This window comes from Lissotriton helveticus, chromosome 1_1 (genome assembly GCF_964261635.1).
Source record: "Lissotriton helveticus chromosome 1_1, aLisHel1.1, whole genome shotgun sequence".
NCBI lineage: Eukaryota > Metazoa > Chordata > Amphibia > Caudata > Salamandridae > Lissotriton > Lissotriton helveticus.
Genome location: NC_136057.1, coordinates 367,182,829 through 367,196,360, shown reverse-complemented (window position 1 = coordinate 367,196,360; position 13,532 = coordinate 367,182,829). Strand labels below are relative to the sequence as shown.

Sequence of the window (13,532 nt, the reverse complement as noted above, 5' to 3'; positions counted from 1 at the left end):
TTTCCTTGCCAGGATAAGGGCATTGGTGACCCAGGGGCGGCTCCTCTGCAATGGCGGAAGAGCGTCGTCCCACTGCTTTTAAGCAGTGAAAAGTAGAGGAAACACAAAATGATAACAACACTGTGTTGTTATCATTTTAGGTTTCCATGTTGCTTTGCGGGCGGGCAGGTGGGCGGGGCTCCTATGCTCTGGGAGCAGGGGAGGAGTGGTTTGCCCACTCCTAAGTGCAAATGACTCTTTGGCCGACTCTCTCAGGCCGCCCAAAACAGTCACGCACACTCTCCCTGTTCTCCATGCAGGCTCCATTACAGCCTGCGTGGAGAACATGTTCAGGCCCACATTCCCTGGCTGAGCGTTGAACCAGGACACTCAGACCAATCACAACGTTGCATTGTAGCGTTGTGACTGGTCAGGGGAGCCTGGGTGCTTAAAAATCACAATGCTGCATTGCAGCATTGTGATTGGTCAGAGGAGCCTGGCTGTGCTTCCTGTCCCTGGGGAGCCTGGCTGTGCTTCCTGTGCCTCGAGTCCGACGAGGAGAGCAGGAGCAGAGACGCGGGACTCAGCGCGGAAAAGTAAGTGTTTATTTTATTTATTTTATTTTTTACATTGTACACCGCTCCCCCATGCCCCCTCGCGCCCCTCTCACACCCACTACCTGTGCGCGTCACCACCCGCCTCGCCACATGCGAGCCATGCCGGCCGCCACTGGGTGCACCTTTTCAAATGAAACCCTTGCTACCAAGAACGAACAACTAAACTGTTCATACCTTCACCATACCAAAGAGGCCACACTGCCCACAACATGTTTAGGATGTCCTTCAATCTGCCACTTTTAGACACCATTTCATTATTACCATCTCTAAAGTCTCAGTAAGAAATATAACACCAATACTAGTGCATCACCTCTTACGCCACTCAGCTCTCGACGCCGTGGACTTACAGAACAGGCTCACATTTAAAGGAACCCTGCTCACTTAGCCTAATAGGAGGAGCACAAAATGGCCACTTTATGCAAGTAAATTTCAAATCATGAAATGGTGGTATTTCAGTTGCACAAACTCTACCAATGTGGTGGAATTTATGCGTTGACAAATGGAGTATGAAAGTCATTTACGTAGCTGTTTCTGGGTAGGCCTACAATCAACAGAAAGTGAAAACTGAAAACCCCTTTGTTTGTGGATTTTAACGCACCTCCTACAGGGAGTGGAATGAATTTCACCATGGGATAAAACATTTTCCACATGCTTATGCACATCTCCGCATGCATAATTTGCACCTTCAGTGGAATGGGTATTATTTGCAGTCTTTCACTTGTGTGTTATCCAGGAGGGCCCTGAGGTTCTTTGTGAATCCTTGAAAAGTTGGAATTTACCTGCAAAATTGAAGTAATCCGAATAGGGCGCATTTTTTACTTAAAAATCTCAATCTCTGAGGGGCATATTAACAAGGGATTTATCTCCGCTTTTTTGGCTTTAAAAGCCAAAAAAGCAATATCGCATGTTAGCACCTTTTTTCTCTACTCTTCCCTTTTCATCTCTAATGAGATGCAAAGGGGGCGTTCCAAGGCAAAATAATAGGAGAAATGTGGCTTAGCGACACTTCTCCTATTATCAAGCTTCACGCTAACCCTCTTAGAGATAAAAAAAAGCAGCACTAACCACAGTTAACGCTGCTTTTTAAAGTCTTCTAATTTTCAGATTTAGGCATACCTGTAATGGGAGGTGGATTATGTGACTGTAACCACAGTCACTATCACCAAGGTTATCGCCGTTTTTCATTGAATATCACTGGAAATCCAACGTTATTCAATGTAAAACGGCGATATTCCTGCTATCTCTATTTTTTTTTTATCGCCATGGCGCTCAGTGTAGATAATACTGCGCTAGCATGGGGATTATCACCGGTAATATATTTTTTAACGCTAACAGCGGTCAGCGATAATTTTCGCTGCTGCTTGTTAATATGCCCCCAAGTGTTTGGCTTACAATCTTGAGCATCGAGGAAACAGGTTCATCACTACCCAGAAAGGGGTTCCCTTAGAGACACAGTTCTATTTTTAGATACCAAACTTCAATCTCTGTCTTTAGTATTTGTTGTTTCTATATTTATAATATGGCTCCATCCACATAACCCCTTTCTGTGAGGACTCTTACCTCCCTTAGGATTTTGAAAGATTCAATCAAGGCGTTGTTGACTGTCCCCACCCCTTTGGCTTGAAGCTCGTCCACCAGTTGCTTGAAGTGCTAAAAACATGAACATACAGAGAGTAGTCTACTAGTACCTGACACAATAAATACACGAAGATGAGAGAGCGCAAATCAAGAAAATTATAGAAGTGCACCATATTTACAAGCACGTTGTATTAGTTTAGTAAACATTTTATAAGAGTGTCGAATCTATAGAGTGAAAGTACATAATAGTGTTTAATTAAACTAGAATACTTATATCAAGTGTGAAGAACTAATGTAGATGTTTGTAGTGATGTTAGAATGATGTTGAAATCCCATGTTATGTGGCTGTTGTAGGGGAAAATGTAATTCTGCTGAACGTAGAAATGTGTAGGCCACATGGCAGTTCACATAGAGTACAAGATGCTGTTACACCCTTATACTTTGGTGGATTTTGATGTTATTGTAATTCAAAGTATTATCGATCATAGAGCTGAAAAATATGTTTTATAGAAGTGTTTCATATAATCATTGTGTGTAATAAGTTAGAATACTGTTTAGAAGAAATTAAATGTTTTACAGAGTGCACAGGCCCGTTCATGTAATTCTAATAGGCCTGAATAGACAAAGTCATTTCTTTTGATCTGCATGTGCTCGTTAGAGAAAGGTCCTGTTAGGCACTAACTGTGGAGCCTGTTCGAATGGTTTACGACTTAGAAGATACGGTGGAGGCCGGAATTTGAGGCCCACAGTACAAGTGTCTGTTTGCAGGTGCGAGGAGGTTTTAATCAAGAGAGTGATGAATAGACTTTTGTTCAAGAGAGCCAGGCACAGGCCTGGAGGAGTCTTCAGGAATTTACTGGGGGTACCGTCTTGCCGGAGAGGAGCCTGGGAAGCAAGGTCAACTCTAACGAAGGGTCCAGAGGAGTACCAGCATGGAACATACCAGAACCAACACCACGTGAGGGGCGTCTCTAAGGGGCGTCTCTAAAGGGTGTTTCTATGGTAAATGTGATTTTGTATTAGGGACAGCACCCCAGGGTGTAGTTAAGGCAGATGATCTGAGGAACCTAAGAGAGCGGATGGGTAGGCAGATAGGGAACTGCGAGACATCGTTTTTGAAACAAAGACTAAGGGAAGTGTGTGATCTTCTTTGGAAGTCACCACTGCTGACACCTTCTTAGGTTAAGATCCTGTTAAGTAGGGATGTCACTTAGTCTAGTGTAGGGACAGTCTAATCTGATTTCTTTCCTTTCTGTAAATGACTCATAAGCTACAGCTTGTGTCTATTCTTGCAACTTTGATGATTTTTGAATTGGTTTTGGTAATATTCTTTTGCCGACTAAGAGCATTTAGAAAATTCATGTTTGTATTGATACCCGTATATCTTTAGAACCATATATTGAGATGTTTGTATCTCCAGTTAAGTTTGGCTTTGTAATAAACTTTTAAACTTCCTTAAGCTTAAGTGGTTCTTTAGAGTGGTGTAAGTTATTAACTGATTGACCTAGTAGTGGATTGCCTTTTACTCTATGACAGGTACCAACGGTTCAGTCGACCGGAGTTGGGATCTAGATCTATAACAATAGACCAGAAATCCCGCGTTAACAGTTGGTAGCAGAGTGAGGATGGTTACCTTCTGGAGGAAGGTGATCTAGACTAGGTTAAGTTTACCCCAAGGTCCCTAGAGATCGAGAGGTGGCCCGCCGAAGAGGGTGCTGACGGCGCGAGAGAAAAGCAGCAGAATCGGACGAGAGTGAGTATAACAAGGGTCATGCGTGGACAGATTGCGGTGTTTTATGTTGTATCTGTATTGTAATGTCATGCGGAGTTGAATGCCTGTAGAGTGAATGAGAGAGGGTTGTGAGCGCGCGCAACCTGGCAGACTGGTAAACTGGTAACCTGGGAAACGGGGGAACCGGTGAACTGGTGAAAATCTTAAGTTCGGGGAAGAGCTTAAGTGGTTCGGGTGTATCGAACATCCAGAGTAGTTGTTGACCAGAGAAAAGGGGGTCATGAGGTACCATTGATCGCCCGCAGGACCGAGATAGGGGGAATGCAAGAGTGAGTGTGTGGGTAACGGACGCAGGTCGAAAGTTACCGTGTGCAAGTAACCTATCAGAGAAGGCGATTGTCTGGACCAACGGAAAGACATTTCGTCAGTTAAGGTGACAATTACAGTTAGACTGTGGACGTACAGTCAAGGAAAGTGATCGCTTGGTCGGAAGTAATCATTTTTCAGAGTATGAATGGGACACATGCATGACCGGGAGACGAGCGGAGAAAGGAGGGGAACTGCTGCGAAAGGGGGACGAGTGACGTCAGCGAGAGCCGCTCTGAGATAGGCCGGTCGGTGTGAAGCCGCGCTGAGACGAGTGACGTCAGCGAGAGCCGCGCTGAGATAGGCCGGTTGGTGTGAAGCCGCGCTGTGATAGGGCGGTTGGTGTGACGTCAGCAAAGAGCCGCGCAGTGATAGGCCAGTTAGCGAAAACCGCGCTGAGATTGGTGGATTGTCATCAGGAAGTAAACGAACGCGGAGAAAATAGAAATTCGTAGATTTTGAACATGAAGTGTTTTAAATGTTTGAGAGGGATTTTTAAGAGAAAAAGAAGAGAATCTTATTACGGGGAAGAGGCACCGCCGGAGGGTACACCAGCTCACTATATGGCAACGAATGTTGGGTTGCATACTATACTGTGGCTTGGGACTTGGAGTAAGATTACAGAGGGGAATTAGGAACTGACTTTTCCGAAATACGGAACGTTTAGATTAGAAGTGTTACATCAGTTGAAAGCAGTTATGTCCTCATTGAGACCTTTGCCTAGACCAACACAGTTTGAGGCGCTTAATGCATGGATTAGGGCGGCGCACGACAGGAGTCAGAACAGACGCCAGGAAAGGGTACGGCGTTCAGTGAGGGCAGTGCAAGATGCCAAATGGGATGCGAAAGCCAAGAAGTGGAGGGTACAGGTGATTGAGGTGGATAAGTTGTACCCCATGAGAGAGGTTACAGGTGGAAAGAAACCCATAGAAGAGGATGATGAGAGCGAGTCGGAGGACGGCCTAATAAATAGGTTGTTGATAGATAGACCGCCTCCGGACAATAGGGAGACGGAAGGTACGGAGCTCCCAAGGGAAGATGGGATAGACATAGGAGGGAATAGGCCACTTCCTATAATGGATTGGGTTCCTACCAAAGACGAGGGGACACTTCAACATAGTCCAGTACACAGTGTAGTCGGAAGGGTTTTGGTGCAGAAGATGCCAGTAACAGAGAGGGTTGAGTCTTATGGATTACCAGATGCTCTTCAAGTACCCGTTACCATAGGCCCTATAGTGTCGGTTTATCACCCAGAGAAAGGGAGAGAGGAAGAACAGGTACGGCTAGACAGAGAAAGAGCTGAGATGGAGAGAAGGAATAACACGACAAATGCCTGGAGGAAATTGCCAGGACCAATAACGTGGAGCACCCCATTGGAGTCAGCAGTGGATCCCGAAACAGAGCAGGGGGGTCAGAGAGGACCGATGGACCTGAGGGGACCACGGCCGAAATCCTACAAAGAGTTGAGGGCTGACTTGAGGGAATGGGATGGGTCCACAGGAGTACCGAGCAACAGGTCAAGAGCAGAAGCAGAATGGGGAAGTCGAGGAAATGGAATATTATCTCACTGCGGGGCTAGCGAAAGCAGTCAGGAGTGGGAAGGTAAAAGTCAGGAGAGTAGAGGAGTTACACGTCATACAGACAGAGGAAATGGGCAGGAGCAAAGAGGCAGAAGTACGGAGTGTGGAGAGACATCTCGTCCCATTCAAAGTGAGGGAGACCAAAGGACCTAAGAATACAGAGATAGGTTTAGGTGCACTCACCATGCACCTAATGATAACGTACAGCACTGGAATCGTGGGAACACGGGGAACAGTGAAGGATCTTGCCATGCGTCGAGTGATCAGAGGTCACAGGCGAATTGTGAAGACATGGGGGATAATGGAATGTCTTACCATGCACCTAGAGAAGCCATGCAGAATGAGAAATGTGCTATTATGGGAAATAGAGGAGTGTTTCATCATACACCCAGAGAGGATGGAACTGCATGGGACCTGGAGAGATGGGAGCATGGGAGGACTCCCCATAACTCGCCTGAGCCTAGACGTAGGACTCAGAGCTGTGATGGGAGGGATGTAAATAGACTCTCTAGAGATGGCATACTGAAAGCTGTGATAAAAGCCAAAAGACTCGATGTGACCAGCTTAAGATCTGATCTGAACGATATAATAGATGGTACATTGTCTTTAGAAAGGATCGACATGTACGAACAAGATGAGCTACTGTTTATAGCAAAGGACATCACTCGAAAGGCCAGAGCAACTCATGAGAAGCTGTCTGAACTGGCAGACAAGTATATGGTAGATTTGTCCAGAACCAAGGCATTACAGGGTAACCACAGGTTGCATTATTCAGATCAGGACCTAGAAGAGAGGAGGACAACTGGATTAAAAACACACACAAGGGAGCTGATCACAGGAATAAGAGCATGGAGGGACTTGGACAAATGGGAAGAGAGGTGGTCGAAAAAGGGAACTGTTAGGCGGAGTGCGAATGTGATGTCTCCGGAGGGAAGACTAATGCAGATGGAGGCATTCCCTTTGCGAGAAATAGCGAATGGGAATTATGTACACATACCCTGGAGTAGGGGAGATTTGGCTGCCTTTACCAACTCATTTCCGAAGTTAAGGGAGAACCCTGTAGAGTGGTACAAGCAGGTAGAGAGGTTTGTGAAGATCTCAAAAGTATTGTGGATTGATTTGAACACCTTTTTGACATTGTGGTCCCAGGAGACTTGTGGATAGCATGCAAGGTTAGTGTCGAGTGGCCAACTGCAGAACCAGAAAGGGATACTCGTACTAATGGACCGTCAGAAACAGTAATGTTAAAATACGATAGGGTAATGACATGGCTGAAGGAGAAGGTGCCACCACAAGACATAGATTGGGTAAAAATAGACCGAACAAGACAGGAACCAAAGGAGACAGTCCATGAGTATTATGAGCGATTGCTGAAAGCATTCAAACAATACAGTGGACTAGATGTAATGGACCCCAAAGATATAGGACAGTTTGTATCAAAGTTCGTCTTAGGGTTGAGACCTGATATTTGTCTGATGATTCAGCAGCATTTAATTTGTTGGCAAAACAAACCATTGGATGAGATTTTGAGATATGCAAGATATTGCAGTGATGAGATAGAGTCCAAAGCAAAGAAATTAAAGGAGAAACTGATGATGGTGCAGATGCAGTCAGCTGGAAAGGGAGGACAGCAGCAACAGGGAATAGGGACAATGGGACGGAAATCAAACAATCAGAATAAGGACAACGAGGAAAATCCGAGACCTAGAATAGACTTTGCAACATTGAAAAAAACGACAAAATGTCACCAGTGTCAACAGGTGGGACATTGGAGACGCGAGTGTCCCTATAACCCTGAAAACGGAGAACTGGAAGTTCTAGAGGAGGAAGTTCAGGAAGTTCCAGTCCAAAGGGTGACAGTGACAAAGGGTAAGGTGGCCAAAGGGGGGATTTCGGCTCCACGAGCTCAGTTCCTGCAGCCACCAAAGATTACGACAGGGGGAAAGGTCTATAGACAAATGCCTTTTTTCACAGGTAAAGAAGAGTGTTACTACGTTGATCCATTGACGGGACGACGTGTAAGTAGAGAGGAGGACTGTACCCTCGGGCAGTTCTAGAAGTGGATCAAAGAGGACCGTTTGTTGAGGCTGAAGTGGCAGGGTGTCCTACAACATTCTTGGTGGATACTGGAGCTACTCGGTCAACTTTGAGATCGGCAGTGGTTCCAGATCTACCAATGTCGGGGGAAACGATTCAGGTGGTAGGAGTTGCAAATAGGAGAATGAATAGCCCTTTGACGGAACCAGTATCAGTGAAAATAGGAAACTACACCGATGAACATCAGTTTGTAGTATGTGATTCTAGTCCTGTGTGTCTGTTAGGAAGGGACTTATTGTGCAAACTGAACTGCACAATATACTGCACACCTGAGGGAGTAGAGGTACAGACTACAGACGATGATGCTACCTTTAAAGTTACAAATTCTAGGACATGCATAGAACTGTATCCTACCCTGACTGTGGAGGACCTTCCTTGGGACTTACGAGATGCAGTGTCATCAGAGGTATGGGATTTTACTGGAGAAGAGATAGGACTGATCAAAGGAGTAGAACCAGTGAAGATTATGGTTAAACCAAATGCTGAATATCCAAGAACGCCCCAATACAAACTGACCCCGGAGACGATTGCAGGAATAAAACCTGTAATCGACTCTATGATAAAACTGGGAATACTGAAGGAAATCGTGGGAAGTCCATGCAACTCCCCGATTATGGGTTTGCAGAAACCTAGTGGGAAATTTAGAATAGTGCAAGATCTTCGAAAGATTAACAACATAGTTGTTTCATGTTGTCCAGTGGTACCGAATCCATCAGTGATACTGTTTCAGATACCATTCCAAGCTGAGTGGTTCACAGTGATAGACCTTTGTCAGGCTTTCTTTTCAATTCCATTAGATGAGGAGAGCCAGTACCTTTTTGCTTTTAAGCTGGAAAATCGTGTCCTAACATGGTGTCGTATCCCACAAGGGTATACAGAAAGCCCATCAATTTTCAACCAGCTGTTGAAGAAAAATCTTGAAAGTCTGGTACTGCCGCAGAACTCGGTTCTAGTCCAGTACATAGACGACCTACTTGTTGCGTCAGAAACGGAAGAGGCTTGTTGCCTCCCCTTCGGCTTAGGTGACAGCCGAGAGGTACCGACGGAGAGGTGAGTTAGCCTGTTTGGAACGCGCATTTTTTAGGCTTGGTGGTCTTGCTGTGGCCCCTATTTCACACATTGCTTATTGTTAGCTATACTCACTTGGGGCAGACGCTTTTTGCAGTCAGACCTTCAATATTGAGCATTTAACTTATTCCTTCTTCACCTATAGTCTAAGGGGATTGGTTCATACTCTATTTTATTTTATTCCATGTACTCTTCTATATGAGCACATTACATGGGCCTTCCCACTCAGACCCTTAATTCTGGAATAACTGTTCCTGAGCCACACTTTTCACATTTATTGCTTGGCCTAGGTGGGTGGGTATGTACAACCGACTGTACCATCATTGTATGGGCACTAGATGAACATGGGTACTCATTCTAAGGTCATTCTACTAGCCAGCGACTAGACTCTGATCTGGTCAGACAACCAGTCCTTTTCTTTGTTCTCCATGGGGCAGCGTTCAGTGAGGACAGTCACACAACCAGTTTTTTTAATGCACAGACTCTATAACCTGACACTGACCACAGATCTCTGAGTCAACTCAGGATGACACGTTATATTTTTTTATGTTCTGTGCACAGAGCGGGGCCTCAATCTCCGAGCCGTTGCCGGGTGAGGTGAGGCTCGACTCCCACATATTGCTGGGTAAGTCTTTGACAGTATTGTTCATAATTAATGTTCAGCAATGTCTGGTGGTTGACTTGAATATGAAACCTTATTTAACATGTGGCCGTCCTAATAGGGACTAGCCCGGCTGAGTTTATATGTTGGTCCTGTTATTGTGATTGGTCCATAATGATGGCAGAACGAACAATATTTGTTGTCTTTTTTTGTTTCCATTTTTAGGATCTCTACCTCTATTAACTACTGATCTGGAGGATATGGTAGGATGGTCTATCAGACCACACCAGTAGTTTGGACAGTTCTTTAACAAATCACTTGGTCTGTCCCTTTTTTTGTCTGCACTTTGTATTAATTGTCTGAGTGTATTTTTGCAGTAGCAACATCTTTGTGTATTCGGCCCTGAAGAATGCCGGTGTAGTTTCACCTTCGGCAGAAACATGTTGGCCTGATCCTTAACACAACCAAGCATCACAGTGATTATTTCACACTGTTCCACACTCTTTTTTAATCTGGCGTCTTGGTGAATATCTTTAATAAAAACATTTTTTTCTTTACCTCGACCGTCATTTTAAGATCACTTATTCTTTATTCCCTGTTTTGCACTGCATTTTCTCAGCACCATTCAGTGGCACGGACACGTTTACATGATGAACCAGTAGTGTGTGGTGTCTAGCCAATACATCTGGGCTTGGACTCACCACCCTGGTCAGACGTCCTACATGATGAGGCTCCGCCAGATGGGTGGGCTGATAGGATATCTAATACATTATCGTGTCATGTTACCATTTGGTCTGGTTCAGTGCAATCCAAAAGGGTCACTTTAGTAGGACCTCATAAACTCAGCTACCTAGCTCAACAGACCTTCCGACTCTTTTTGTTCTTGGTTGTAAGACAGATACCATTGCCTTGCTGAACCATTTAGCTGAAAATGGGCATAAGGTATCTCCGAACAAACTGCAGTACTGTTTATCAGAAGTACAGTACTTGGGTCACCGGATAGAAAAAGGAAAGCGCAAAGTGTCACCAGATAGGATAGAGGCGATAATGAAGATGAACGCGCCTACGACACAGAGAGAAGTTAGAATGTTCCTAGGAATGGTTGGTTATTGCCGACAGTGGATAGCAAACTTTTCACTGAAAGCAAAACCTTTACAAAAACTGACGCACAAGGAGGTGAGTGATCCGGTACCATGGGACAAAGACTGTTTGATGGCGTTTCTACAGCTGAGAGAGGACTTGTGTCGTGCTCCCGCTTTGGGGATGCCTGACTATGAAAAACCATTTTCACTTTTCTGCTGCGAAAGGGAAGGTTGTGCTTTGTCAGTTTTGGTACAGATTCATGGAAATGCCCGTAGACCAGTTGCATACTTTTCGGCTACCCTAGATCCAGTGGCCGCAGCGTTGCCCGGATGTCTCAAATCCGTTGCTGCAACAGGTGTCAGCATTGAACAGTGTGAAAATATTGTCATGGGACACCAGTTAGTGGTGTATTTACCTCATTCTGTAGAACTGTTAATGACCAGGACCAAGACACAGCACTTGACCAGTAGTAGGCTCACGCGCTACGAGCAAGTTATACTTGCTGCGGAGAACGTGACCCTTAAGAGGTGCTCTGTTTTGAATCCTGCTACATTGATGCCACTTCCAAATGATATAGAAGGCGAAGAATGTGAAGATCACGACTGCCTTGATGTGACTGAACTATGCACGAAGCCAAGACCAGATATCGTGGATGAGCCGTTGATCGACCCTGATGAAATTTTCTTTGTTGATGGCTCATGTTTAAGAGACGATACTGGTCGGTTGAGAGCAGCTTATGTTGTTTGCACCATTACTGGAGTTGTGGAAGCCGCTTGCCTGGAAGGAGTACACTCCGCTCAGGTAGCAGAAATCATTGCATTGACGCGTGCCTGTATAGCAGGTAGCAAAATTAGAGTCACCATTTATACGGATAGCCAATATGGTTTCGGTGTAGTTCATGATTTTGGGCAGTTGTGGTCTCAGAGAGGTTACATGACCTCCTCTGGTTCGCCTATTCGAAATGGGGAATTTGTGCGACTGCTGTTAGAAGCATTACAAGGTCCAGCTGCAATTGCTATTGTCAAATGTGTAGCCCATAACAAAAATACAGATTTTGTGTCGCAGGGTAATAGATATGCAGACGAAGTTGCCCGTTACTGTGCTGAGCACGGATATTCTTTCACGGAGGTGGAAGTAGGTGGGGCTCAGGAAAAGACAGAGTTAAATATGATGCTAGAAACAGTGGATACTTGGGAGGATTTAAAGGACATGCAAGAGAATGCACCTGATTCTGAGAAAAAGGCATGGGAAACAGCAGGTTGTGTGAAAAGTGAAATGGACTTCTGGGTGTCGGCAGATGGTAGGGTAGTGTTACCTGAGGAATTTGTGAATCCAATGGCACGACAGATACATGGTCCAGTACACTTAGGAAGAGATGCCATGCTGAGGGTATTTAGGCAGACTTGGTATTGCCCTAAGTTTAGGATTGCAGCAGAAGCAGTCTGTAGGAGATGCGTTACTTGTCAACAACTGAACGTAGGGAAAAGAACACCAGTTACAATGAGTCACATTGGGAGGACTGGGGGGCCTTTCAACAGAATGCAATTAGATTTCATTGAGATGCCAAAAAGCAACCGCCTCAGGTATGTTCTGGTGGTTGTATGCATATTTTCCAGATGGGTCGAAGCATACCCTACACGCAGGTGCGACACACTCACAGTAGCAAAGTTGTTGCTTAGAGAGTTGATCCCGCGCTTCGGGGTGCCGACCTCCCTGGAATCAGATCGAGGAACTCATTTCAACAGTGAAGTTGTGAAAATGCTTTGCTCTGCATTGAACATTGATCAGAAGTTGCACTGCAGCTATCGACCAGAGGCTTCAGGTATCGTGGAGCAGATCAATGGCACTTTGAAGTCCCGAATAGCCAAAGTATGTTCATCGACTTCCTTAAGTTGGCCTGATGCTCCGCCCTTGGTACTCATGAGTATGCGTAGCACACCAGACAGGAGGACAGGTCTCTCTCCACATGAAGTTTTAATGGGGAGGGCAATGAGACTTCCGTCTGTACCAACTACAGCTTTGTTGAATATTACAGATGACCTGATCCTGGATTACTGCAAGGGTCTGTCTGACGCCATTCATTCTGTGTCTCTTCAGGTGCAGGCTGCTGCAGTTCCATCTTCAAGAGATCTATGTCACGACTTGTGCCCAGGTGACTGGATTCTGCTGAAGAAGCACGTCTGGAAGAACTGCTTAGACGTGCGTTGGAAGGGCCCCTATCAAGTTATCCTGACAACGAATACCGCTGTGAAGTGTGGAGGGCTGCCAAACTGGATTCACGCTTCCCATACTCAAAGAGTTCCAGCACCCCTGGAAGAAACAGCTCCTCTCACAGATGAAAATCCAGCTGTGGACGGCAAACCACTAGAGGGGATCAGTCAAGCTGTGGGGGTGTCGGAAGAAGTTGGGAGCGCTACAGATCAAGAAGAGGGACAGGACGGCAGTGAAACTGAAGTTGCCACAGAAGGAGAAAGTTGCTGTGAATACGGCTCAGACCCAGATCAAGCCCAGAGTGATCAAGAACTGAATGGGAGGACAAGATACAGGAGAACAAGGCGTGGAGAAGATAGTTGGCCTGAAAGAAGGAAGAGGCCAAGCTTGAAGCCAGCTCCAGAGAAAACTCTTGCCCCTGTATCTGAAGACTCGGATTTGGACGAAAGTGCACAAGGACAGGAACAGGAAGGTCCGAGAAGATCGAGGAGGGTGCGAGTGCCTTGCAGAAGATACGCTACTCCTGAGTGGACCTACCTCGCTGCAGATGTCCAGTGTACAGAGATCCGGGAGGGTGAGGGAAGTGACCCTGACCAGTACTGACCCCATCATAACAGTGG

General features: G+C 45.6%; 1 protein-coding gene across 1 annotated transcript in view; it reads right to left on the bottom strand.

Moving 5' to 3' along the window:
• CACNA2D4 (calcium voltage-gated channel auxiliary subunit alpha2delta 4) overlaps nt 1-13,532 on the bottom strand; it is a 924,019-nt gene that overhangs the window by 572,446 nt on the left and 338,041 nt on the right. The window contains exon 10 of the mRNA XM_078673672.1: nt 2,157-2,246. Within this exon, the coding sequence (XP_078529798.1) occupies nt 2,157-2,246 (90 nt within the window). The remainder of the gene's footprint in view (nt 1-2,156; nt 2,247-13,532) is intronic.